Source organism: Mustela erminea, chromosome 3, assembly GCF_009829155.1.
Source record: "Mustela erminea isolate mMusErm1 chromosome 3, mMusErm1.Pri, whole genome shotgun sequence".
Lineage (NCBI taxonomy): Eukaryota > Metazoa > Chordata > Mammalia > Carnivora > Mustelidae > Mustela > Mustela erminea.
The window spans coordinates 50,554,153-50,581,617 of NC_045616.1; the positions used below are offsets into that span (position 1 = coordinate 50,554,153).

Below are 27,465 nucleotides of genomic sequence, written 5' to 3' on the forward strand. Positions count from 1 at the left end.
AAATGTTAAGACTTAGTCCCAAATATGATAATAATCATGCCATATACTAGTAAAATTCTAGGACCTATCAAATTCTACAGATATACTTGAAAAGCTTTTTTGAGGATATTGACTACATATATTCTAAACAAAAAGATTTTTTCTCTCTTGCCAGAAAAAACAGGTTTGAGATCATAAAATAATGAAAAAGACCTCCAAAGGGTGTTCAAGTTTATCCTTTCATTTTTAGAAAGATGTATGCATAATTTCTTCTTTTTGTCATATGCAGACATAGATGATATAGCTATGATATAGATATGGACATAGACAAAAATATAGAGAGTCATCCATTACCACAAGATAACCCCTTATCTACAAAAGAGAAAGAAAATGTGCACAATCTTTTAAACCAAAGAACAAAACTGAAATTCTGACCTCACTAGAAAGATATGTTCCACTGCGGTACAGATATAGACATGTCTGACTCATCAATATTATTGCTGGAAACTATGGGCTTTCATTTAAAAAAAAAAAAAAAAACTGGATTAAAAGCTGTTACCACATACCACTCATGTTGGCGGTAGCTTTGTTTCCTGGTCAAACAGTGGGAAGGGAATGGAGAGAGCCTCCTTATGAAGCATAAGGCTAATCTCCGAGAACACTGATTCATTCCCACTCTTGAGCCCTGTGTAGGGCGCCCTACAGTCAGGCATTCATTCCTCTAGGCTACCCACCCTGCATGCGTGCCCGCAACACACGTACTTAGGGACTAGGTGAGCCTTGTTTATTATCTTTTCAGGCAAATATCATTTATTTCAAAATATCAAACGTGTTATCCTATCCGTTCACATTCATGTTTCTTCAAGCGCATGACAGAAAGATTCTAACTGAATAGCTCTCAGGCAGATCTCCCTCTAGATGCTGTGACAGCACCAATAAAAAGGCAGTCTCCTAATGTTTGCATTTGGCAGTGAAATCATTTTGCTTACACAGAATAGTTAATGCTAGCCATTGCCTCTTCCACATTCTTCATAAATAAATAAACAAGCAAGATAAATGGGTTGAGAGGCAAGAGTGTTGCCAAGCAGGGCAACCATGCAGCTGCACATTTTATCCGGCATTCCTCGGATCATTTCCACATGAATCCCTTTCAAATGACTAAAAAGTACACACAGAGAAAGCCTAACAATTCTTTCCCCAGTTTACTTTTCAATGGTTTGTGCACATTTGGGTCATTTTACCTTTAAAATTCATATACAGTTTTGCGGACATTTTTCAAAAAAATTCTGCAAAATCGTGTCCTAAATACATGATCAAAGCTCTACATTTTTGCCTTTTAAAAGATGCAAGAGAATTACTGCTTTCTGGTTGATTTTTCTAACTACATCTGCAAGCAGCTTTTGTTAATTAAGGATATAATTTCCTTCCAAAACACTTCACTGCCCCTTGGAGGTCTTCTCTCACCTGCAACTGCAGTGATTGGCACGGCTTTAAACTTCACAGAAACATCTGCGAAGGCTCCTCCTGCTCTAGTCACATTGATAATGGGTCCGACATGATTTTCTGCCACTCGAACAACGGGTGCTGAGAGCTGAAGCGTTCCAAACGCATCATCATTGGCAACGATGATTAGATGAGCAATAGTTTCTACCTTGGGCCCAAGGCGTGGAGAATTTGGAACTGAAAGACAAGGAAAGCTAATGTATCAAAATTCTACCAACCTGCCACAAGTCATCGGGAAACCTCAGCAAGATTCTGTCAGCCAAATGAGATCCTTACGGGCACCTGGGTGGCTCAGTGGGTTAAAGCCTCTGCCTTCGGCTCAGGTCCTGATCTCAGGGTCCTGGGATTGAGCCCACATCGGGCTCTCTGCTTTGCAGGAAGCCTGCTTCCTCCTCTCTCTGCCTGCCTCTCTGCCTACTTGTGACCTCTGTCTGTCAAATAAGTAAATAAATATCTTTATTTAAAAAAAAAAAAGAAGGGGATCCTCATTCGGTGCTTCTTTCTACTGTCTCTATCAAAAAAACATGTACCGACTACTACGGACCAGCACTAATCTAGATATGGAGGAAACAAAACAAACAGAAAGTCCCTACTCTCTTGTAGCTTTACATTCTAGAGAGGTTTTTATTATAGACTCTTTAGCACAGGAATAGTTACCCTACAGGAATATTTTAATAAGTATTGGAAATTTGTCAAGAGGCTCTTCCAATACTCCTCTAATTAGTTGCTAGGATGACATAAAATTTTTTAAAAAACATTTCACTTACAAAATTGAGTAGGAAAGTCATTAAGCTTTGTGTCCTCAAAGACCAGCTGCAAATCATCATACTGTAAATAAGTTACTCCCTCTCTGTTACCCTGTCCTTGCTGACAAACCCATTCCTTTTTCCCATCTTCATTAACAGCCTCAAAGCTACCCCAAAGCAGATTCACTTAACCAACTGAGCCACCCAGGCACTCCATCCCTAGTGCTGATACAGTAAAAAGTGTGCTCAATACTTTCAAGGTTCTCTTCTCACTTTCCACCAATTTTAGAGACAGCAAAATTTGTTTTGAAGGCATTTAGGACTTTCCACAAACTCTCCCTAAATTATTTTCTAGGTTCAATTCCAACCAGCACCCTTGCAAAGACAACATAAAAAGTGACATTTTAACATAAATGAAGCATCAACAAATTCTTATGAGCAGTAAACAATTTTGAGTTGATATTCAGAATATCTTTAACAACTGTTGTATTTGGAAACGTGATAAAATCAAACATTTTCGGACAATTTAATCTAAAAACAGTAACACCATTTAATTTCAATGATGGAGACCCACACACTATGTTAAATTAAATCATGGTTAAAATTTAAAAACTCTATATCAATATAATAAATTTAAATTCAACTAGATTAGAAAAGAATTTTCCAGGCATTATTTTAAACACTTTTCTTGTAGCAAGTCATTTAATCCCTACTCCATCTCTATGGGACAGGTAACACTGTCCACCTTTTACCAAATAATCAGAGACACAAAGACGGTGAGGAAGTCACAATGTATCATGCTACTACCTGACAGACATCTCAAGAAGCATCCTGTGAGAGTTTGTCTAATCTCTTGGTCTCTACATACAATTCTTTATCAAACCAGGTAAAAAACCTTCAATTATCCAAATAGTACATTCTGTGCTATGCTCTTACCCAGGTGCTGATCTCCAGTCTTCCCGTACTGCTTTCTTCAAAGTTAATGATTATAGTCAGAGTACAGTAACAGAGACCTTATCACGTCCTACACTGATTTAGCTTATTAAAAAACGTAATCACTATCACACAGATTTGCATTTAATTGTTCTTTAATTATTTCACATCATATCTTATGTCTATTGTGAACTGCCCCAAGTATGCTGCACGGTTCCAGGAACATAATAAGCATAAAATACATGTCAATTTTCTCTCCTATCCCATAGCACATTGATATTCTGCATACACCATGTTATTAACAACAATTGTTCGTATTTACTGAATGCTTATCATGTGCCAGATATTGCATTAATTTTCACATATATGATTATATTTAAGCCCCATTATATTTCTGTATAATAGATAAAGAAACTGGGGCAGAAAAAGATTATGTTCAATAATTTATTACTATATATTGAAATGTAGGTTATCTTACACCAACACCCACAGCTCCTAGTCACTGTTGTATGTGATACTCTCATCTGGCTTTATTTCTATCTCACTCAATAAACTGAGTTCCTTGAAAACTAGGCTTTATTTTATAATTCTTACTCAGTAAGACTAATTGCTGGATTTTATTACAATTCATTTGCTCTTAGAATTGATCCTAAATCTTAAGAAAAAAAAAAGGATGCATATTGTGTGAGAATTTTAACCTTGACTGTAATCTGAACTTAATATTAGCAGTTGTCCTTTAAATTTCTTTCTATAATCTTGAACTACAATTACTTACTTAACGTTGTGGATAAGAATATTGTTTACTATATAGTGTATCCATCCAGGTATTACGGTAAGGTGAAGAAATTTATTTATGAGACACTTTAGTCTATATGGCAAAACACAGTCAACATGCAGCACTTAGAATCTTATTTTTGGAATATGCAATTCCAGTTTCCTTAAGAAGGTTTTATTTGTTATAAATATTACTTTAAAACTGATGTTAAATTGATATCAAATTAATGTCATTCATCTTTCTTCCTTTACTTGTTCCCTTATTCCAGGAAATCTAGGTTCTTCTCTTTATTTGTCCTCTTAGGGAAATGTGACTAATCAACAATCTGTAACACAATGACTGCTCTCAGTTCCAAAAGTACAAAGCGTGCTCTCTACCAGGAGCCACCCTGCTCTCTCTATAAAGCCCCTAAGCCAAATTTCAGAGTGACTGCTACTTTTCAAAAGAGGTTGCCAGATTGGCTGATTGGTCACTCCTCATTCTTGTCCCCAACCAGTGCCTTCTTCTCAACTCCCAGTGACCAATAAATTTACAGGATTTCTTACAGCTACACACTCCTGTCCCCCTTCCCTTGCACACTTGCTGGACCCACGTGCTCATGGCCAAAGCTCTATGGGTCAGGAAATCATCCAGAGTGGATTGGGTCAGGGAATCATCCAGAGTGGATCGGGTCAGGGAATCATCCAGAGTGGACCGAGGTGAAGGAGGCTCAGGATCTTACCAAGAGAACTATCGCTGGAATACCCAGATTGACTTTAGAATGATCTGGAAGCCACAATCCATAATACTAGTACTAATACATAGTACTTATACAATAGCACTAGAAGTCAGTTGCACTGGATTACACCAGAGCTTTTAACAATTCAGTTTGGGACATAAGGGACTTTCAAAACATAATTTTGGATTTTCAAGTGTCCCACTTCCATTTGTCATATAGTTAAACGTGTGTAAAGTGATGCTTTCAAAGTTAGAGCTTACTATTTTTATAGGATTTTCTACTATACCCAATTCTTAACTTATTTTTTTAGGATTCTTACTTCCCATAATAATAAAAACACACTAATGGTTACTTACTTGGGCGATTCTGTACTTTCTCTATTAAAGTAGAGTTGAGTAGCTCAATAAATACTGACTCCGATCTTTCCGGTTCATCATCATCCAAAATTGAAATAGTTATGGTTGCCTCACTCTGATTGGCTCCAAAAAGAACAAATCCAGAAGCTGGTATATAGTCTCTTCCTTGAGTTGCTCTGGCTATATTAGGTGGAAAATAGGGCGGTTTTTGCATATCATCCAGTGTTGCATATGTGACTAGAACTTTTCCCATGAGGCCTTTTAATCTTATCACCGACAGTGTGATATTCTGGGTTGCTTCCTCAACTTTGATAGGTCTGTTTGTCTCAGAAAAGATGAAGACCCCACAAGGATCATCGCTAGCCAAAACTATTAATGTGGCATTAGTATGAACTCCCAAGGAGCCACTGGAGACACTGAGGATTGACACAGAGAAGACCTTATCCAGTTCTGGATCTTCATCTGGAAGTATTTCCACTGTGATGTTGGCACTCTTCTGCCCAGTCTCAAATGTGACATTGCCAGAGGTGAAGGCCAGATCACCATCAGGATCGGAGCCTATGCTCCAGAGCAAAGTCACTTGAGACAGAGCTCCACGGCTTCTCATTATCTATAAAATATTTAATAGGAAATGTATTAAGAGAGGGATTAAAACCATTGATTTAGAGGTTTGTAAATACAGAATGATAGCAGGATATTAAATTTTCATCTTATCTTCTACAAGTTTTTCTCAAGAATTTTAGATTCTTGATGGCAGGGACCAACAACCACCAGTCTCTGAAAACCCTCACAGTACTTAAAAAGTGATTGTTGCATTAAGCTACACATTGATTGAACATCTTTACTTTCTAACTAAACTATAGCTATATCATTTCTACAATTATAGTTTAGTAATGAAGCAAATGTAATTAATAATTTCTTTTGTTTAAGCATACTCATGAAAATTTTTGCTTTTACTACAAAAATATACTTCACTGTAAGGAAGAAATGAGTGATATTTTCTGAAAAGTTAGCCATAAAACTCATTTTTGAAAACAAATTATATTTCCTTTTATCTTCAATGTAAGATGAAAAACTCACCAAAAAACATATTTCTCCCAAAGTTGGATAAAATATACTTAAGAAGCAAGAAATACTTCTGCCAATAATATATTAAGAAAAATAAATAGCTTTAATTATGAATGTTAACTCAAAATAACATTCAAGACAAGAATTTTATAAAACTGGATCTTTTCCCTTAATTTTTTTCTTTTTTTGAATAATTAGTTATCCTTTCTAAAGTTGTTCAAATTACTCCACAACAATTTACTGAAGATCTGCCATTGAGTGATCTTTCTTCATTATTTATATACAATCTGAGGAAACTGAGCAAGCTTAAAGCTCCTCCCAATTGTTTAACAATTGAATCAGATTAATTCCTAACTGGAACAAAGCAGTGAAGAAAGTACACACACACACACAACACACATACACACACACCCTACATACAGGGTTATCATTATTATTGCTATTTACAAATGTTTTGGACTTTCTTTCCTTTTGGGAGAGAGGTGAGATAGGATTGCATTTTTCTACCTATTATCATTAGGCATGGCCGATGTGATTTGCTTTGACCAAAAAGCCTAAGTGGAAAGGTTACAAATCACTTCCAGAAAGAAATCATAAGGGTCAGTATGCAATTCTCCAACCCACATTTTCCCCTCCATGAAGACAGAAGCACCTGCCAGGATGTTGCTTCTGGGATCCTTGATCCCTTAATAACTGGTGATGGCCGAGTTCATCTGGAGACATACCATGAGTGGAAGAACAAATCTTTGTTATACTAAGCCCCTGAGCTTTAGGAGACATTTGTTTCCATAGCCTAAGTGAATTAATACAAAATCTATAAAAAATAATATTTGGAGGGCTCTACTATATTCCTTAAAGAGTCAGGATTCCTCAAAATCATAAGACAAACGTATATGCAAAACTACATACAAAGACAAATGTTAAATCATTATTCAATTATCAGTTTGTATTGTGTGTACCACTAGGCTTGTTCCCCTCTACCCAAAAAGGAAAAAATAAATAAATAAATAATATAAAGGACACTTTCATAATACAATAAAACAGTTTTAAAAGAACAGAAAGTGTCTAAGAGTGGAGGGAAAACCGTACTCACATTTAATGTAACAAGGCTATCCCCATCTTCTGGTTCAGTTCCGCTGACAAAGAGTGACTCAGGGCTAAATTCAAATATACCATGAGCATGGTCAGAAGCAGCAATTGTCACCAGAATTTGTGAGGCCACTCCTAGACTGGCTGCATGGGTAAGTTCCAACAAATAGCAAGAAAATGTTAATAAGTAATTTACAAACCAAAGGAAAGCCAAGGAACAACTTTTTGAAAAGAGTTGTACCATTCATTGACTACGTTCTAATTTGTTTTAGAAAGAAAGGCAGACACAAATGGTTGCCACACATATTCATGCTTTTATGACCTTTCTCTATTTTGGCACCAATGTGATATACAAGTGCTGTATAAGCACTTGGAGATGAATAAGGAAAACTTGTTTTCTTTTTCTGTCCTATGAAAGAGAACATTCTTCCACACACAGTATATGAGGAAAGTCTCCCACGATCCTTGCTGACCTCAGAAGAACATGAGCCGAAATGCCTCTTACCTTTATGAAACAGTTTCCCTATGATTTTCAACTATCTGACTGAAAAGATTCTTGGTTTTTAATGTGCATTAGTTCTAGGCCTATTTTTTCATCCCATTATGATATTATAGATCTACCTCTCCTGGCCCCAAACACGCCAATCTTATAACTAAAAAGGTGCCAATTTTACAGAAGCATTGCATTTTTTCCTAAGAATTATGTCCAACTTTTATGTTGCATTAGTATATGCAGACAAGAAAATGAGCAATTCCAGAAGTAATAGAGTAATTAAATATAGTAGTTACAAGAGGCATTGGTGGAACTTAGAAATGAGAGAGGTGGGAACATGAGTTCTAACCTTAAAACATAAAACCTGAAATTGTGATAAAGGAATATCTGAGGATTAGAAAAATTCTCCCTTGAGAAATAATTTTCTCTCGATACAAAAAAAAGTATCTGAGTTAAAAAGCTGAATCATGTTTGCATAGGAATCTACTTGAAATCTCTTTTCAGTAATCCCACCCATGACTGGCAACTTATTCTCCCTATTTATTGCCTTTTTAACTTCTTTTTTCCCAACTGTTTTGATTATGCTGAGTGAAATAAGTCAAGCAGAGAGAGTCAACTATCATATGGTTTCACTTATTTGTGGAGCATAACAAATAGCATGGAGGACATGGGGAGTTAGGAGAAAGGAGTTGGGGGAAATTGGAAGGGGAGGTGAATCATGAGAGACTATGGACTCTGAAAAACAATCTGAGGGGTTTGAAGTGGTGAGGGGGTGGGAGGTCAGGGTACCAGGTGGTGGGTATTAGAGAGGGCACGGATTGCATGGAGCACTGGGTGTGGTGAAAAAATAATGAATACTGTTATGCTGAAAAAAAATAAAAATAAAAAATAAAAAAAATGCTACATATAAAGACTGCTGGCTCTTTTTGTAAATAAAATAAGCATGATACATTTAACAGGAAAGTATAAATGTACTATTTCTCTCTTTTTAGGTATTCAAAACTATGCAAAATATTTTTCAAAAATCACTTTATGAATGATAGCAAAACTTCTATTACAGTTAGAATCAGGACACTGTATTGGGTTCATACAGAGGCAAGTCTGGGCTTTGGAGGTAGATAAGGACTTGATTCTAGCTTGATCACTTCCTAGTTGGGTAACTGTGACATGGAGCAAATACTAATTTATAAAGTTGCTGCTATGGATACTGAGATAAAATATGTAAAGAACCTGCACATAGTAGATGTAAATAATTGGTCAGTATTGTTATCTCTAAAAAGAGAAGTTAAAATAAAATGAAGACTAGTAAAGGGCCTTGGATCAGCTGCTTACCATGCTTGTGAATAGCTGGAAGGAAGAATTCCATGTCCCCGTCACCACTACCACTGCCATCAACCCTAAAGAATTCAGTCACTTCACAAGGAGACACAGAGACACACCCACACAATACACATTGACACAACGAGAAAATGGAGAGCTCTTAAAACATATCCAGAAAAGAGGAAAATGTAGTAATATTCACCCAATGGAATGCATTCTTCCATAAAAGGTAAATTATTTGAAGTGGTAAAAGCATAACATTTATCAAGCTACTTATTTATTAAAAATTCATCCATAGCTTTAGGAAATACTCCATGTTAAGTTGTAATTGGTATTTCCCATTTCTGTCAACTTAACCAGTTGTCTCTTTCAATCACTTACTTAAAGCAATGTAAATTGCTTCTAACAATTTATTTATTTTTGTTTCTAACATTTTAAATATTTTTAAAATATCTGTGGTTGTGTACAATCACACACTTATGCCTATATGACTATGACTATGACAGAGTCACCTTACCGCTTTGAGGGAAATGAATATGTTCAATTTCCCACTTTATTTACCATTCTCAGACTTGATCACCCTTTTGCCACTGACCTGGTAGAAAGAACCCGAGACAAGTAGTCTACAACAATCTGTTTCGGGCCTAGCTGTGAAATATACCCACTGTAAAACTTTCAGCAAGCCATTCAAACTCTTGGTACTTCAGTTTTCTCACCTAAAAAATGTGTTGCCTTCTACAGAACTGCTCTAAAGCCCAAATAAATAATGTAAAAAATAAAGTACTTGGCAATATATGAAGACTGTGATAAAAAAGACAGTGGTGTACCCTCACTTCCAATAGACTTAAGCTCCGCCCATTAATTTACCAAAAGTTTGCAAAGAAGACAGGAAGTGTACTGATGATAGCAGTGGAAAAGAAGATTAAGAGAGGCAAGTCCATATCCAGACCTATGTGCTTCTGTCAGTGTCCTTGATTGACATGCAAGTTTAAGATCTGCCCTGCTCTTCTTCCCCTCAATAGGACTGGTATTCACCAGACATGAGAATTTATGGCACCCCAAATCTGAAATCATCTTAGATACTTAGGAGGCAAAATGAATTTTAAGAATATCCAGTACATCCCCCATATTATCTGCAAGTCACGAGACAATGGTTCAACACTATGCACTCTGGCTAACATAAAACATCTGTGCAGGTAGGTATCTTACATACAGTCAGTTTTATAGACAAAACGATATGGAATGACGGTTGTTCCCCTGACTCTCAAAAGAATTTAGCACCTCATAATACTGTACTGCTTAGACAGTCCCTACTATAACTGGGGGAATAGAAGCCACTGTCTAGATTTCTTTACCTCCAATCCCAACTCACTGAGGGAAAATGAGATTCTCTGCCACTATTGCTTACTCAAAGTCTGCAAGATTGGTTTTCAACTGAGTACTCATGCACAATTAATACCTAACAATGCATATTCTACAAATATGGGAAAAGTTTCTATATAAGATACCAAGTATCACTATGATCAGAAATATTACTTCTGAAGAATACTTAATGTTCCTTATCAATCAATAATGATCGCTACCATTTTCTCTATTCTGTAAGTATTGATAACTACAGGTGATACAAAGAACAACTTTTCAAATATTTTATAGTGGCCCCTAATTACTGAAGTTGTGTCATGAAAATATGATTTGGAAATGCAAGGACTTCTCTCTGGAGGACAAACCAAGCTGGTATTTTTACATGCCATCCTCCAAACAGGCCATCCAGCATGTTTTTACTGCTTTATGCAGTCAACCAAGCTGCAGCACTGTTTAATCATTTCCCTGGTTTGCTTTCACCTGGGCTTTGGGAACACAGGGAAAGAAAATTTGGGGATATTTTCCATACTTAATCTGAAGTCTCATTACATAGTAGAAGACAATTTTAATATTTCTGTTTTACTCAATCTCTCCCTTTGGGTGGTTTATATAGTATTATAACCTTCTTCATTAAACCATGAAGATAATAATAAGACAGTAATACCAGGTTTTGGAAGGAAGAGATTATCCTGCTGATACCTTACCAACTCTCAGTTTCTTACATTTATAAAGGGACTATGGTACATATCACATGCATTGCATAACACTCCCAGCAGCACCTGAAAATCATACACATTAACACTTCTGTGAAGAAACCTATATAAATAGTTCATCCAAATGGGATAAAGACTATAAGAAGCATCTATTCAGTGCAGAAGAGTTTTGCCATGAAATGAATCCTGACCAAAAATCTTTGAAAATTGGAGATTCTGAATATCAGAATTGAGGATAAAGTGCTGTTGACCTGTCTTATTGATAATCACTCATAATAAATTATCTAAAATTGCTAAATTCACCTGGGCTACACCTGGAGATAGCTGTAAAGAAGCTACCATGAAAACTGAAAGAGTAAGAAAGGAAAGACATGATTTTAGGAGCACCTACTACGAATGACAACTATAATTTGGTGATTCACTCAGGGAGTGCCTGGGTGGCTTAGTCAGTTGGGCTTCCAGCTCTTGATTTCAGCTCAGGTAGTGATCTCAGGGATATGGGATCAGGCCCATGTGGGGCTCTGGGCTCAGTGAGGAGTCTGCTTGGGATTCTCTCCTCCCTCTCCCTCTTATACAATCTCTCTCTCAAATAAATAAATAAATCTTAAAGTTAAAAAAAATAATAATTTGGTGATTCATTACAATTATACTATTTTGGGGATTCTTTTTTACATATATAAGGAAATATTTTGTGCTACATAGAAACACATAATAATAAATATATTTCTAAGTTAAAAAATAAAAAAGAAAATCAAAGCACTCAACTTGGAAAAACCAATGGGTAATAAAAGGGAAAAAAAAAACAGCACAATAGGTGGTATCCTTATAATAAACATTAGAAATATTAACTCAGAGTTAACTAAACCTCACAGCAAAAGTCTATGTAAACAAAACTATGAGTTGAATATTAATTTTTAAGACTAATTTTCTAAATTTATGTAGGGAGATAGAAATACTCTTTTTACCAAGAAAAGAAAGCAATTATCCATCAAAAACTGTCTACCAAATTTATCTGAAGTAATTATTAATGTTTAGGATGCTCTTCCCAAAGACTAGTAACTCACACATTTAAAAAAAAAAAAAAAAGTGGGACGCCTGGGTGGCTCAGTTGGTTAAGCAGCTGCCTTCGGCTCAGGTCATGATCCCAGCGTCCTGGGATCGAGTCCCACATCGGGCTCCTTGCCCAGCAGGGAGCCTGCTTCTCCCTCTGCCTCTGCCTGCCATTCTGTCTGCCTGTGCTCACTCTCTCTCCCTCTCTCTCTCTGATAAATAAATAAAATCTTTAAAAAAAAAAAAAAAAAAAAAAAGTAACATTGATTCAAAGGATTGTATTTCCTTAAGAGAATCAACTATCCTCAAGACAGATGAACAAGAAAATATAAATATTTGATACATTTGAGTAACCAGCTTACCTCCTCCCTCCAAGTTCAGTAACTCAACTTTAAAAGATTTTTCCAATTCTGGGACAGAATTATCAGTGATATTAACAGAAATATATTTGTATCTTTCTCCTGGTTGAAATTCTAAGGTACCGGAAACACTCTGAAATACAAATAAAAGATTTATCCACTAGATTATAATTATTCTGTATATTAATGTGCAAGATGAGAGTGTCTTCTATGTCCCAAATTATTATAAATACTGAAACAGAAGAACATAAGTAAAATATAAACCTGAAAACACTTAAGTGGATGTGAATAGTGTTTGATATAAATTTTAAATAAATATTCTCCAACTAAGAAAAGCAGATGGATTTTTATTTCTCTTGTTTGTCTATTCATCAAAAAAGCAGTCCAGGCAAATGAGAAATCTGAAAAGGTGACATCCACAAATTCCTAAATTAATTCAATGAGATGCACGAAACTCTTGACCACATATATTTAGAACTGTTCAAATTATATCAGGGTAATGTAAATAATCAGTGTGTAACAATAGCATTTTCACATTTTCATTCTGAGAATTTCTCCAAACAATAATAAATATCAGTCTACTGGGCATTAACGTTTTCTTGATTATACTTGCAACTGCAATTCACAATATAGACCTCGCATCAGAAAAGTTCACATACTAGAGGAAAAACAAAAAGTTATTTAAGTTCAAAGTCTCAAGGCCCTTTTTTCCTCCCCAACCTCATTATCTCTTATATAAACATTGTCCCCTCAAGTCATGAGAACACATTTAAAAGTTTTAAATTTTAGTAGTGTTAGCTTGTGTGGACAAACTCTACTTCATTTTCAGGAGCTATTAATGATCTCAGAGCTAAATTGAGAAACCCATGTACAATTAACCTAATCATGCATTTATTTACTTTTTTGGATATTTATCAAATGCACATCATGTACATGGTACCATTTTAGATGCTTGGGATTCAGAAACAGCCAAGACAAATCTCTAGCTAGATGGAGACCATTCTATAAGGAGTGTTAACCACATAATATAATAATTTGAACAGAAAAACAACTGCTATAAAAGGCATATAGTAAGCTCAAGAAGGAAGTAATTAACTTTGCCTAGAGGACAGTCATCAGTGGAGTAATTCCACAAGTCTTAACAACAGAAATAATATTTGACTGTCTTAGGAAACCATCTTAACTTGACCTTAGCAATATCCTAAATGATGAGCCATTTCCTCTTCTAGAAATATGTTCTTCTCTGGTATTCCATGATATCATACTCTCCTTTTTTCCTTACGTTTCTAGCTCATTCTTTTTAGTGTTCTCTGTTGATTTTAACAGTTGCCTTACAATCCCTAAAAATTGCTCATCAGACTCTCTTTAGAGTCTTTTTCCAAAAAAGGCTACCATGCATTTAGACTTCAAATAGTATTTATACGTTCCCAACTCCCAAATTCTTGTCTCCAACCTCTGCTATCCAAACTTAAAACTTAATGCCTATTTCAAAGTTTTCTTATCATTTCTGTCAGAATTTTTAATTCATGATTTTCCCTTAAAAAAAATCTATGCCTTATCCAATCCTCTCTACAGTACTAAATTATATAGCAGCAAGTTGTTTGTGCCAGGAACTGGGGAGTCACTTTTGACACACTCTTCTGCTTTATTCTTTGCACTCAACAACTTTCAAATCCCGCCACTTTAACTCAAACACGTTTCTTGGGCCCACCTACTTCTTCACATCTACGCCATTAATCAGGTAGTGAACTCCTTACTGGCCTTTCTGCATCTAGTACTTTTATCTTCCAGTCCATTCTCCCCCATTCTGACTACTGAGCTTTTATAAATACATAATACCTTTCAATTACTTAGCTTTGTTTTTAAAATATAAGGCACAAGTGTAGCATGATCTCTAAGGCCTAGAAAGGTCCAGTCCCCATATACCTTATCTTTTACCAGGACACCTAGCTCTCCACATTCTGGAAACACTGGTCTTCTTTCTGCTCCTCATTAGGACCATTTAACCATTTTAACCATGCCATTTTACCAGTCTTGAGTAGTTCTTTCCCCCTTCAGTTAGTTTAATCATTTTCTCCTTAAACTTCAGAGCTCAGCATAGGTATCACTTCCCTAAGAAAGGCCTCCTCAACTACCCTATGTCAATACCTACTTCTCTCCCAGGGTACCAACCTTGAACATTCCTATGACTGTGATTCAATCATTAATTAGTTGTTTTATATCACAAGAGCTGGAAGTAAGCACCTGTATGGTGGGGACCACCTATACCTTAGCATTGAGAATAAGGTTAAGAAAAACGATATCTGATATTCAATTGTCTCCTCTTCTATAGATGATCTTTCCTGGCACTTCCCCTCCATCCCCCAACACATGTATACTCACACATACAGTCTAAGAAGTATTACTTTTGTGGTAAAGCAGATCAGAGAGAGATGACCCATCAGAGAGAAGTGAAGAAAAATTATCACATTTTCAGGGACAAGCAAATATATCACAGTTCAAAGTGGAAACCAGTGACATACAGAACATCTATGTACCAGTACCCTAAAAATCATCAGAAATGTCTTCAAGGGTAGTAGATTTCTGATGGTTGTGAAATATAGGGGCATAGGTTTTGTTTTATTTCTTTTTAGTTATTAAAGAAAATGATAATCCAACTGGAGACTGGGGATTTCCAGACTACCTAGATATTGGACACTATCCAATATAAGGACCAAAGTATTTCTCTAAGGAAAACGCAGAGAATACTAAGCTAAGCTATCATGTCTTGTGCAAATTGTTACATATCAAATTAAAGATATAATATATGTCAAGGCAAGAGAAATATAACTTGCCCAAGAAAAAGAGTTTGAGAAGGAAGAAATCTGAGAAAGCTTCGCTAACTGGACTACAGCCAAAATTAATTAAATTCAATTAGCCAGGGTTTCTGGGGTTTAAGGAGAAAAGCGTGTACAAATTACTGGATACTGTACCATTGTGTGGGTTTTGTTAGGAAGAAGGAGAAAAACAGGAAAACTAAAATTAAACTGAAAGGAGATAATTCTTTGGGAAAACAGAAATGTTGGAGGATATAAAATACTTCCTCAGAAGTACAGCCAAAAAGAAATTATGAGCATTTGCCTAATACAAATAAATATTCGTGATAATAAGCAGTGATTACTGAGTGTCATGATATATGTGCTATGTTCAGGACATGACACTTAAAATGCTGCCATCCAGCCTCAGAGCAATCCTGGCCAGCAGATATTATCTCCTCTTAATGATAAAGAAACTGAGATTAGGAAGATCTGAGCTCCCAAGGCTACCCACTTAGAAGACCAATTAAAACCCAGACTGGTCCAGTTCAAAAATCCCAATTTTCTGTTTGCCACTACCACACTGCTGCTCACTTGAACAAAAAATACAATTAAAATTGAAAAGACACGGGCATATAATTTCTTCACAAATTTGGTCCTATTTGATGGACGCAGACATGAGGATTTAAAATGTGTTAGAAACAGAACTGTAAATACACCTGATCAAAACCTGTAACATTAAAAATAAATAATACAAATGAAAACCATGACAAATATAAGGTGCAAGAGGAATCATCAGTATGATAGCTACTTAAGTGTCAGGCTTCGAAGAACTGAAGTACTTTAATTTCTAGAAATGTAAAATGCTAGAGAGCCATCAGTGCTTATTTTCTGCCTTGCATAGGATTAGTGCCAAGTCCCTTCCGGTCAGTCCTCCAAGAGAAGCATTGAGACTATCTGACAAGTACACATATCATTTCCAAAGGACTAAGGAATATATATACCTGGTAGTCCTCAGGACTGAATGCTGTCAGTGGCACTGTTCTAAATTCTGCCAGAACCCTCCCTAGGAGGCCTTGTGCCCGGACGACCAGTAGCCTCACTTCTCCATCTTCCTCCTGCACAATGACGTGTGGAATACTGCTTGCAGGCAGGGTCATCGGGTCCTCGGGCTGGGGGGGCAGCCCTGTGGAGAACTGAAGCAAGCCTGCAGGACACAAAAAGAGGCAGGATATTCTGGCCTCAATTATTCATGGAAGAACTTGTTCATTTGAAACAATCTTGCATGATTATTTTGATTGCCAGAATAAAATTCTGAGGGCTTTCATTGGAATAGACTTACGTGAAGATTTAACATGCTTTTGACATAAACTATGTCAATAAGTTCTCAAAATGTTAAAAGTTAAAATGATAATCTTCCTTGTTTCTACCCAGAGAATCTTATATTTGAATCTCTAGAATTCATTCTTGGACTTAGAGCAGAACATGATTAATGCCACCCCAAAGGATCTGCAACACATTTAAGAAAAATTAAACTAAGAAAATCAGAGTTGAAGAGCCTCTCAGGTTTCCTACACAGAACTTTTAATAGTTGTTCTTGCTTTTTTCCTACAAAAGAACTGTTATCTTTCAATGTAGAAAACCAGTCTCAATTTATTAGGATGATTAAGAAACTATTAAGAAAATTATCACTTTGCAGCACAGACCAAAAAAAATTAATATAAAAAGACAGTGATAACTCTACTTCTTGAAGGTTAACAAAAATTAGGAAGTACTTCAGTTAGTTAGGGGTAACATATCATAACAGGATAGTTTAATTTTGAGGGTCCCTGGGTAGCTCAGTCATTAAGCATCTGCCTTTGGCTCAGGTCATGGTCCCAGAGTCCTGGGATCAAGTCCTGCATCAGGCTCCCTGCTCAGTGGAAAGCCTGCTTTTCCCTCTCCCTCTCCCACTCCTCCTGCTTGTGTCCCCTCTCTCACAGTCTCTCTCTCTGTGTGTGTCAAATAAATAAATAAAAATCTTAAAAATTTTTTGAAAGTCATGAATAGAAATACTTTCTTTCATTTTAAATTCATTTAAATAATCCTGTATTATTAAACTTCAGAAATTGATCTTTATATTTTCTTTCATAAACAATATCCTTCATAATGGCAGTTTAGAATTTCAAGAGCCTAGAAGTTAGAGGGCCTGAAGTTCTGTTTCAATCATTTGCAAAAAGTCCCTTAAGAAGTTCTTAAGTAGACCAAGTACACCCAGAGAAAAGAGGATTATTTCTGCAAAAGGGCTTGGTTACCATATGGATGATCACTAGCTTTGATTGTGATATCTGTTGTTTCCTTTTCGGGATCTATGCTTGCACCACTGGTGGGGGTTGAACCTAGCTTCCCATCTCCAGGAACTGCAGAAACCAGCGTCACACGGAAATACTCATTAAGCTCAGGAATATCATCATCAAGGACATATATATTCAGGACCTATAAATGCAAAAACGCAGAAGCATGAAGCAATGAGGCACAAAGAAATTACTTAACACCTACCAGAAGAAAATAAAGTAGCCAATTAAGTTATACTTAACTGAAGTTACTACTTCACATGATACATTTCTTAAACACTAAACCAGGGAGAAAGAGAGAGAGACCAAAGAAAATAATTATTTTTAAATAATAATGGGTGCTGAGCAGTAATATTTTTGGCCTAAAAATGTCATATTCATTTGATGTACTAATCTATCAGTGTAATGTTACATTGATCTATCAATGTAATATCACATGTTGCTTGTAACAAAGACAGTGGTATTACCAACCTCAGGGTACAGAGTTCCTAAGTGAGGAACTACATGTTATCTGATGGGATGTGGTGGGGTAGTAGGAAAGGGCAACACATACATGTCTAGTGCCTGACATACTTAGTAGCATTTTAGAAAAGAGATTCACAATGGACCTTGAAAGTCTGGCACAAGCAATCCTTCTAAAAATTAGCAGTAACTCAGACATGCTCCACAAAATTTAAGTCAAAATTTGAAGAGAAAAAACAATTCCCCCTTCCTTTATTAACTGAATAAACATGTTTTGACACCGATAATGTGCCAGGATTAGAGAAGGCTCCAGTTGCTAAGAGGCTCACAGTCTATTGTAGGAGAGAAATCATGAAGAAAAAATTTAAAATGCAATATAAAATGCTAGTTAGTAGGTTTGTTGTTTAATTCTGAATCACAAAATACAGCAATCATAGTGTTTATTCCACATATATAATAAATATTAAGTTAATAATTAATAAATATGTGCAATAATATTGTGCAATATTATGCAATATTATTGCACATATTTAAAATGTTATAAGATTTTAAATCAATAAATAAGAAATATGACAGAGTTAATAAACAGACCAAAGAAACCCAACCAACTCTACCTACTAAAGATTTTACAACAGAGAGCTTTTTTTTTTTTTTTAAAGATTTTATTTATTTATTTGACAGGCAGAGACCACAAGTAGGCAGAGAGGCAGGCAGAGAGAGAGGAAGAAGCAGGCTCCCTGCTGAGCAGAGAGCCCGATGTGGGGCTCGATCCCAGGACCCTGGGATCATGACCTGAGCTGAAGGCAGCGGCTTTAACCCACTGACCCACCCAGGCGCCCCAACAGAGAGCTTTTAAGCAAGTCTTAAGGTATTAGCTGCAATTGTAAATAATAATGGGAAGGGAATTCCAAGTGAAAGAAACAATACGTATAAAGGCACACAGTGCATGAAAGAATAGGCTTACAAGGAACTGCAATTAGACCACCATGACTGCAGCAGGAAACACAGATAGAGAGATAATCAGGAGTCAGACCACAGGGACCTTTTATGCTATCATTTAAAAGAAAAAAAAAAAAGGACTCTTTTGCTTAGGCCCATGGCGCCAGCAGGATGGGCAGGTGTTCAGTCTTCATACAGCCAAGAAGCTCCTTGGCCACTGACAAGACCAGGAGTGGCATGACATATAGTACAAGAAAGCCCATTTGGGCATGGTTCTAAAAGCCAACACTGTTAAAGGAGCTTCCCATGCAAAGCGAATTATGTTGGAAAAAAGGGTGGAAAGCCAAACACCCAAATTATGCCATCAGGGATTAGGTCAGGGTCCTGCTGATCAAGAATGGCAGAAAATCACAGCCTTGGTGCCCAATGATGGTTGTCTGAATTTTACTAAGGTAAGTGCTTTAGTCTAATGTAGTTTCTGTTCCTGGAAGAGTTTCTCCCAGGTTTTTATATCATGAACGGGTATTTTTAATGATTGCCACTGACGCCAGAAGTAAACTGCTGACTTCATTCTGGGAAATGATGGAGTTCTGACTGCTGGATTTGGTTGCAAAGGTCATGCTATTGGTGACATTCCTGAAGTTTGCTTTAAGCTTGTCAAATTAGCCAATATCTCTCTTTTGGTCTTATACAAAGGCAAGAAGGAAAAGAGAAAAGACCATGATCACAAATTTTGATGGTGAAAACATGACAGTAGTAAATTTCACATGCCAAAAAAAAAAAAAAAGGACTTTATTCCATAGGCAGTGGAGTAAAACTGAAGAATCATAAGCAGGAAACTGACAAAATGAGAATTTTGTTTCAGAGTAAGTACCATGGCAGAATGTAAACAGAGTGGACAGGGCAAGAAAGGATACTAGGAGTTGAGCTAGGAGGTGACTGACCAGAAATAATGAACTAATGCAGTGACAGTAGAGATGAAGAAAAAGAGATAGATTTAAGATTTGTTCTGGAGATAGAAGACCCAAACCCCGATGTCTCACTTAGTACAGCAAATGAGAGACAGAAAGAAATGAAGGGTGACTTCCTAGTTTCTCCCAGAAAAAAAGGTGACAACAGTCTGACAACAAACTAACTCCAAATGCAGTCTCCAAACTACTAGTCATTGGGCCCAAAAGCATTTGGAGAACATTTTCTTAAGTAGTTTTTCTAGAGTTTGATTTAATACATCTGAGGTAGAATCTGAATTTAGTTTTAATGTTCATTCTTGATTTTAAATTAGAAAGTAATATACGGCACAGCCAATATGCTCTCAGAAGTACAAAAATGACACCAATTACCCAAGTCATGTCAGTGTTCTTGAAAAAAAGGGAACAATATTTATTCTGAAGATTTAAAATGTCTTGCTCTCAGAAAGCAAGCTAACAAATGTTGCTCTGAAAAGTAATACCAAAATATCAAGATGTACATTAAAAATAAAGCAGTAAATATTTTTAAAGGGTACTTATTCATTTTAGTGAAATGAAGACCCTATCAAGGTATAAATAAATGTATTTTACCTGGTAACTCAGTAAATAACAACAAAAAACATTTGCCTTTACTTTATGTTACTATATGTTATATATGCTCTCCTATTTTCTATTCAATTTTTAAATTCTTCATTGTAACTTGCTTAATTGATTTCATAATTAATGGGCCATTTAAAAAAAAAACTTGAAAAACACATTTCCAGTGAAATTTCCCATCCTTTGGAAACACACACACACACACACACACACCTCCCAGACACACTGTCCAGACTCCTTTGCAGCTAGGTTTTCAGATACGATTTAAGTATATTCAGTTAGTTGCACTCCCCCAATATCTGGAAGGCAGCAGAGAAGTGGAGGCTCCCTTACACTGCTGTCTGTGCTAGAAGGTACAATCACGGAGCACTAGTGATAGCGAGGTACCCTGTCGTTGGCTTGGTAAGACAGAGAGGCTGGTATAGATCTAACAGACATGGTGCTATAAGCCGACCGCACTGTTCAATGTTATTATTCTGTTTTCAGTGTGAATTATTTTTTAAGGAAATTAAAAATGAGGGGCACCTGGGTGGCTCAGTGGGATAAAGCCTCTGCCTTCAGCTCAGGTCATGATCCCAGGGTCCTGGGATCAAACCCCACATCGGGCTCTCTGCTCAGCAGGGAGCCTGCTTCCCTTCCTCTCTCTCTCTGTCTGCCTCTCTGCCTACTTGTGGTCTCTCTGTCAAATAAATGAAATCTTTTAAAAAAGAATTATAAATGATAGAAGGAAATATTTTCAATAAATCTTGACAAGCGTACATATAACTATTTTCCTGACTAAAATGTGATTAGTTCTTTTCCCTTCCAAAATGTGTACAAATCCATTTTATAAAACAATGGTTTCAAATTATATCTTCATTTCATAGTTGGTAAACTCCACAAGGGAAAATTGTGGAATCTGCCCTGTTTTCCAAATAGAAATATTTAAAAAAGGACCATATACTACCACTTTAACTTGGCTAAAGAAAAACAACACTTTAAATCCAGGAGGGTGAAAAAGACAGCATCAGATTAAAATACGGTCCTTAAAATTGAATAATTTTAGCCTTATGAAAACTTGCTAGTTTTCCTAATTTTCCTCATTTTACCAAAGACCAGCAAAATATTTACCATGGCTCTATCTGAAGCCTGCTATTGGAGGAATTTTGTTATAAAATATTTAGTTTCTTCTTCCCCCAAATTATAGAGATTTGATCATTCTTCTTTAGTATTAACTCTTTAAATCTGTCTCCTCTCAATTTTATCTTTTTCATCCAATTAACTCCTAACCCCCTTAGAAATTTTCTCATAGATTATACTTGCAATCATTAAGCTATTTTACTACTTTGTCACTGATGACATGTAAGTTATTTATATTTTTAATGAAAAATTATACTGATGTGAATATCTAACATGATAGCCCAAAGGAATGTTTAAAAAAGTTTCTAATAGAGGGCACAATCTACTTGTAAGAAAATGCCACTTATTTCTGGAGCACCTATTCAGAAATATGATGACAGTTCACAGAAATTGTGATAAAATTGGAGATCACTTGAAACAAAGAAAAATTAGTTCATTTTCCCATATTAAAAAATAAAGTTGAGATTATAGCTACAAGAACATCTCAGTGCCTGATTAGAAAGCAGAATACCATTAAGAATACTGCAGTTTCATAATTGTTTGTATTTCTTTGGTGTTGGTTGTGAGCTCTCCTCTTTCATTCATGATTTTATTAATTTGGGTCCTTTTCTTTCCTTTTTAATAAGGCTGGCCAGGAATGTATCAATCTTATTAATTCTTTCAAAGAACCAGCTCCTAGATTCGTTGATCTGTTCTACATATTCCTTTGGTTTCTTTTTCATTGATTTCTGCTCTGATCTTTATTTCTCTTCTCCTGCTGGGTTTAGGCTTTATTTGCTGTTCTTTCTCTAGCTCCTTTAGGTGTAGGGTTAGGTTGTATACTTGAGACCTTTCTTGTTTCTTGGTAAAGGCTTGTATTGCTATATACTTTCCTCTCAGGACTGCCTTTGCTGTGTCCCATAGATTTTGGACAGTTGTGTTTTCATTTTCATTTGTTTCCATGAATTTTTTTCATCTTTCTTTAATTTCCTGGTTGACCCATTCATCCTGTAGTACGATGTTCTTTAGCCTCCATGTATTTGAGTTCTTTCCAACTTTCCTCTTGTGATTTAGTTCAAGTTTCAAAGCATTGTGCTCTGAAAATATGCAGGGAATCATCTCAAACTTTTGGTACCAGTTGAGACCTGATTTGTGACCCAGTATGTGATCTATTCTGGAGAATGTTCCATGTGCCCTAGAGAAGAATGTGTATTCTGTTGCTTTGGGATGGAATGCTCTGGTAATATCTATGATGTCCATCTGGTCCAGTGTGTCATTTAAAGCCTTTATTCCCTTGTTGATCTTTGCTTAGATGATCTATCCACTTCAGGGAGGTGGGTGTTAAAATCCCCTAATATTATTGTATTACTATCAATGTGTTTCTTTGATTTTGTTATTAATTGGTTTATATAGTTGGTTGCTCCCACATTAGGGGCATAGATGTTTAAAATTGTTAGATTTTCTTGTTGAAAAGACCCTTTAAGTATTATATAGTGTCCTTCTTCATCTCTTATTATAGTCTTTGGCTTAAAATCTAAATATCTGATATAAGGATTGCCACCCCAGCTTTCTTTTGATGTTTATTAGCATGGTAAATGGCTTTCCACCCCCTCACTTTCAATCTGGAGGGTCTTTGAGTCTAAAATGAGTTTCTTGCAGGCCACATATCGATGGATCTTGTTTTTTTTAATCCATTCTGATACCCTGTGTCTTTTCATTGAGACATTTAGCCCATTTACATTCACGGTAACTATTGAGAAATATGAATTTAGTGTCATTATATTGCCTGTAAGGTGACTGTTACTGTATATTGTCTCTGTTCCTTTCTGGTCTGTTACTTTTAGGCTCTCTCTTGGCTTAGAGGACCCCTTTCAATATTTCCTGTAGGGCTGGTTTGGTATTTGCAAATTCTTTTAGTTTGTGTTTGTCCTGAAAGCTTTTTATTTCTCCTTCTATTTTCAGTGACAGCCTAGCTGGGTATAGTATTCTTGGCTGCATATTTTTCTTGTTTAGTGCTCTGAATATATCATGCCAGTCTTTTCTGGCCTGCCAGGTTTCTGTGGATAGGTCTGCTACCAAGCTAATATTTCTACTGTTGTAGGTAACAGACCTGTTGTCCTGGGCTTCTTTCAGGATTTTCTCTTTTTCTCTGAAACTTGTAAGTTTTCCTATTAGATGATGGCGTATGGACCTATTTTTATTGATTTTGAGGGGGGCTCTCTGTGCCTCCTAGATTTTGATACTTGTTTCCTTTCCCAAACTAGTAAAGTTCTCTGCTATAATTTGCTCCAGTATACTTGCTGCCTCTCTTTCTCTCTTTCTTCTTCTTCTGGGATCCCAATTATTCTAATATTATTTCATCTTATGGTATCACTTATCTCTCGAATTCTCCCCTCATGATCTAGAGTTGTTTATCTCTCTTTTTCTCAGCTTCTTTATTCTTCATCATTTGGTCTTCTATCACTAATTCTCTCTTCTGCCTCATTTTTCCTAGCGGTGAGAGCCTCTATTTTTGATTGCCCCTCATTAATAGCTTTTTAAAATTTCAACTTGCTAAAATTAATCAGTCAGAAAATGACAGGTGTTGGCAAGTATGCAGAGAAAGGGAACCCTCCTACACTATTGGTGGGAATGCAAGCTGATGCAGCCACTCTGGAAAACAGTATGGAAGTGCCTCAAAAAGTTGAAAATAGAGCTACCCTATGATCAAGGAATTGCACTACTGGGTATTTACCCTGAAGATACAAATGTAGTGATCCAAAGAGGCATGTGCACCCAAATGTTTATAGCAGCAATGTCCACAATAGCCAAACTATGGAAAGAACCTAGATGTCCATCAACAGATGAATGGATCAAGAAGATGTGGTATATATATAATGGAATACTATGCACCCATCAGAAGAAACAAAATCTTGCCATTAACAACAATGTGGATGGAACTAGAAGGTATTATGCTGAGCAAAATAAGTCAAACAGAGAAAGACAATTATCATATAACCTCACTGATAAGAGAAATTTGAGAAATAAGACAAAGAATCATAGAGGAAGGGAGGGAAAAATGAAAAAGATGAAACCAGAGAGGGAGACAAAACATAAGAGACTCTTAATCTCAGGAAACAAACTGAGGGTTGCTGGAGGGGAGGGGAGTAGGAGGATGGGGTAGCTGGGTGATGGACATTGGGGAGGGTATGTCCTATGGTGAGGAAAAAAAAACCTAAAAAAAAAAAAAAGATTTCTGCAGTTTCCTATTGAATCAGCAATAACAAAAAACCCAAAATGACAAACCTTCAATCCACACCATTTTTATTATATTGGTATTAAAGAAAAGATAAAACTGTAACACACATCATTCAAAAATCTTGTGGTTTTTTTACATAAATAAATACAAAAATGGGGGCACCTGGGTGGTCAGTTAGTCAAGCATCTACCTTCAGCTCAGGTCATGATCTTGGGATCCTTGGACTGAGTCCCAAGTCAGGCTCCCTGATCAATGGGGAGTCTGATTCTCCCTCCACCCCCAACCACTACCCCCTACCCCCAGCATGCTTTCTCTCTCTTAAATAAATAAATAAATTCTTTAAATAAATAAAATCTTTAATAAATACAAAAACATTTTAAACCATGGTATTTACCTAATGATCTAAATACTTTAAATTGCCTAAATAGCAAGATGCTGCAAACAAATTACAGAACCAACAGATAAAGAAAAGCTTTCTAATAGGCTTTCAAGGAAACAAAGAAGGTAGCATTTACCTCAGATCTCTGCCAAGGAAGGAATGTGATAGTTCCACTGGCATTAGCAAAATCGTCAACAAGGTAATTAATGCCATCAGATTCGATCTGTGAGATGGTGTAAAACAGATGCACATAATCCAGAGCTCCTCTGGTTCGCTCCACCACACATGAAATGGTGGATCCCTCCTCTGCAATCTGAAATTGAACATAAATTATTTATAAGTACACACCAATTCAAATCAGTGATAAAATTATAATACTTTCATGGAGTCCTTTTACCATAACCTTAATTCTGTAACTTTCTAACACTCTAAGGAGAGCTCTACATTCTTGTCTGTCTTTTATACATTTTACAAAAATACAAAATACAGAAATTACTAATGGAATTATTATAAACAGTTCACTGTACATGTAATTCATTCATTGATTCCGTGTGTGTGTGTGCACACGCATGCGCACATACATGCACATGTGCCAGGCACTATGCTGGACACTATGGTACAAAAGATTACAAGAAAAAAAAATATGCAGTCCGTTCTGTGGATAAATCTAAAGAGGAAGACAAACTCAAAGTTTTATGAAAGTTGAGCATAGACAAACCAAATGGGGGGAGGAAGTAAGGGGTAGACAGTAGAACACGACATCAGGGAGAACATGGATAAAAGGTAATATGGATTTCATGAAATAATTCTGAGAACAGCAGAAGTAACAAGTGGCGAGAGCCTTGAGAAATATCTGGTGAGGAGACAAAAGTCAGGTCAATGAGGGCACTTATGTTATACTTAATATATTTTTACAGTTTTGTCACATATACATATGTATACACATGTCTGTAGGTATTTTTAAGACTGAAAATATTTCTATCTGAACACTTAAGATAATTCTTAAAAATTATATTAAGCAAGAAGTTAGAAGAGCTTTTAATTACTTTTATTATTTTTACTTTTTGAGAGAGAGAGGACATGAGCAGGGGAAGGCCAAAAGAAGAGAGAATTCCAAGCAGGCTCCACACCCAGCTCAGAGTCCAACATGGGATTCAATCTCATGACCTGAGACAAAATCAAGAGTCAGACACCTAAATGACCGCCACCTAGTCTTCATATTCTTAAATTCTTAGTTTTTTAATCCAATTTTATTTTTATGTTAGTAAGCATTTATGTAATTCATAGAAAAAAGTACTGTAACTCAATGAATAGAGCTCAAAATACAAACCCCAATTTAGAAAATATCATTCTATTTTTCCTATCAATCATAAACACCTCTGTCAGCATTAGATAGGGTCAGTTTGGTGCCAACGTTCGTGCTGGAAAGAACAGATTTGAAATTTACCCACAAATAGGCAATAATCAAAACAGTTGCCAATGAGCAGTGAAGCACCAGGATATGTTCCAGTAAATCCTGAGGTTCAACAACCTTACTTCAAAGAGTAAAAGCAACCTTAGGTGCCCCATAGTAAACAAGACCAAGTATTTCTGGACAATACTGTAACTCTTTTATTTGCCTGCGGGTCCTGGAATGAAAAGCCCAAAATGACAGGTGGTTGTTTAGGGGAGTCCCCAGTGTGTCTCCTGGTAGACACCCCCGACCCAGAATCAGAACTTCAAATCCAGTAGAACCTAAAACACAAGAGTGGGAAACACAAATTCTGGCAGTTGGTCACCAAAAGTGATGGACGTAGGGCCACTCTTACTTCTACCTCTTGCCCCCTCAGCCTAGGTAGCCTACGTACAGGGAACACTGGACAGGTATCAGCCACTGGATACACACAAGATCATGGCTGACAAGACACCCACCCTACAAGATGCAGTCCCTGAGCTGGCACATTAGCTGTGTCTATCATTGGCCATCCCATTACTGTCATAAGCCAGCTGCTTCAGGTGATGTGGTATAGAGTAAGGGCAGACAATCCTATGACAATCCTATGACTGTGTGCCTGTTGTTACACCTCCTTCACATAAAATAAGTCCCTTTGAGGCAGGCTTCCCCATGGACACAGCAGGCATTCTTTTAGCCTTCAAAAGATGGTCTGGCAGACTACTAAGAACATAAGCTTATTAGCTAAAGTAAGAATTAA

The 27,465-nt window shown here is 36.4% G+C and overlaps 1 protein-coding gene across 3 annotated transcripts in view; it reads right to left on the bottom strand.

Moving 5' to 3' along the window:
• ADGRV1 (adhesion G protein-coupled receptor V1) overlaps positions 1-27,465 on the bottom strand; it is a 541,343-nt gene that overhangs the window by 427,248 nt on the left and 86,630 nt on the right. For all 3 annotated transcript variants that reach the window (XM_032335763.1, XM_032335762.1, XM_032335765.1), the window contains 8 exons: positions 25,410-25,586; positions 17,554-17,734; positions 16,264-16,466; positions 12,468-12,597; positions 8,993-9,073; positions 7,172-7,311; positions 5,011-5,620; positions 1,444-1,659 (listed from right to left, as the gene is read on the bottom strand). In XM_032335763.1, coding sequence (XP_032191654.1) covers positions 1,444-1,659; positions 5,011-5,620; positions 7,172-7,311; positions 8,993-9,073; positions 12,468-12,597; positions 16,264-16,466; positions 17,554-17,734; positions 25,410-25,586 — 1,738 coding nt within the window. The remainder of the gene's footprint in view (positions 1-1,443; positions 1,660-5,010; positions 5,621-7,171; positions 7,312-8,992; positions 9,074-12,467; positions 12,598-16,263; positions 16,467-17,553; positions 17,735-25,409; positions 25,587-27,465) is intronic.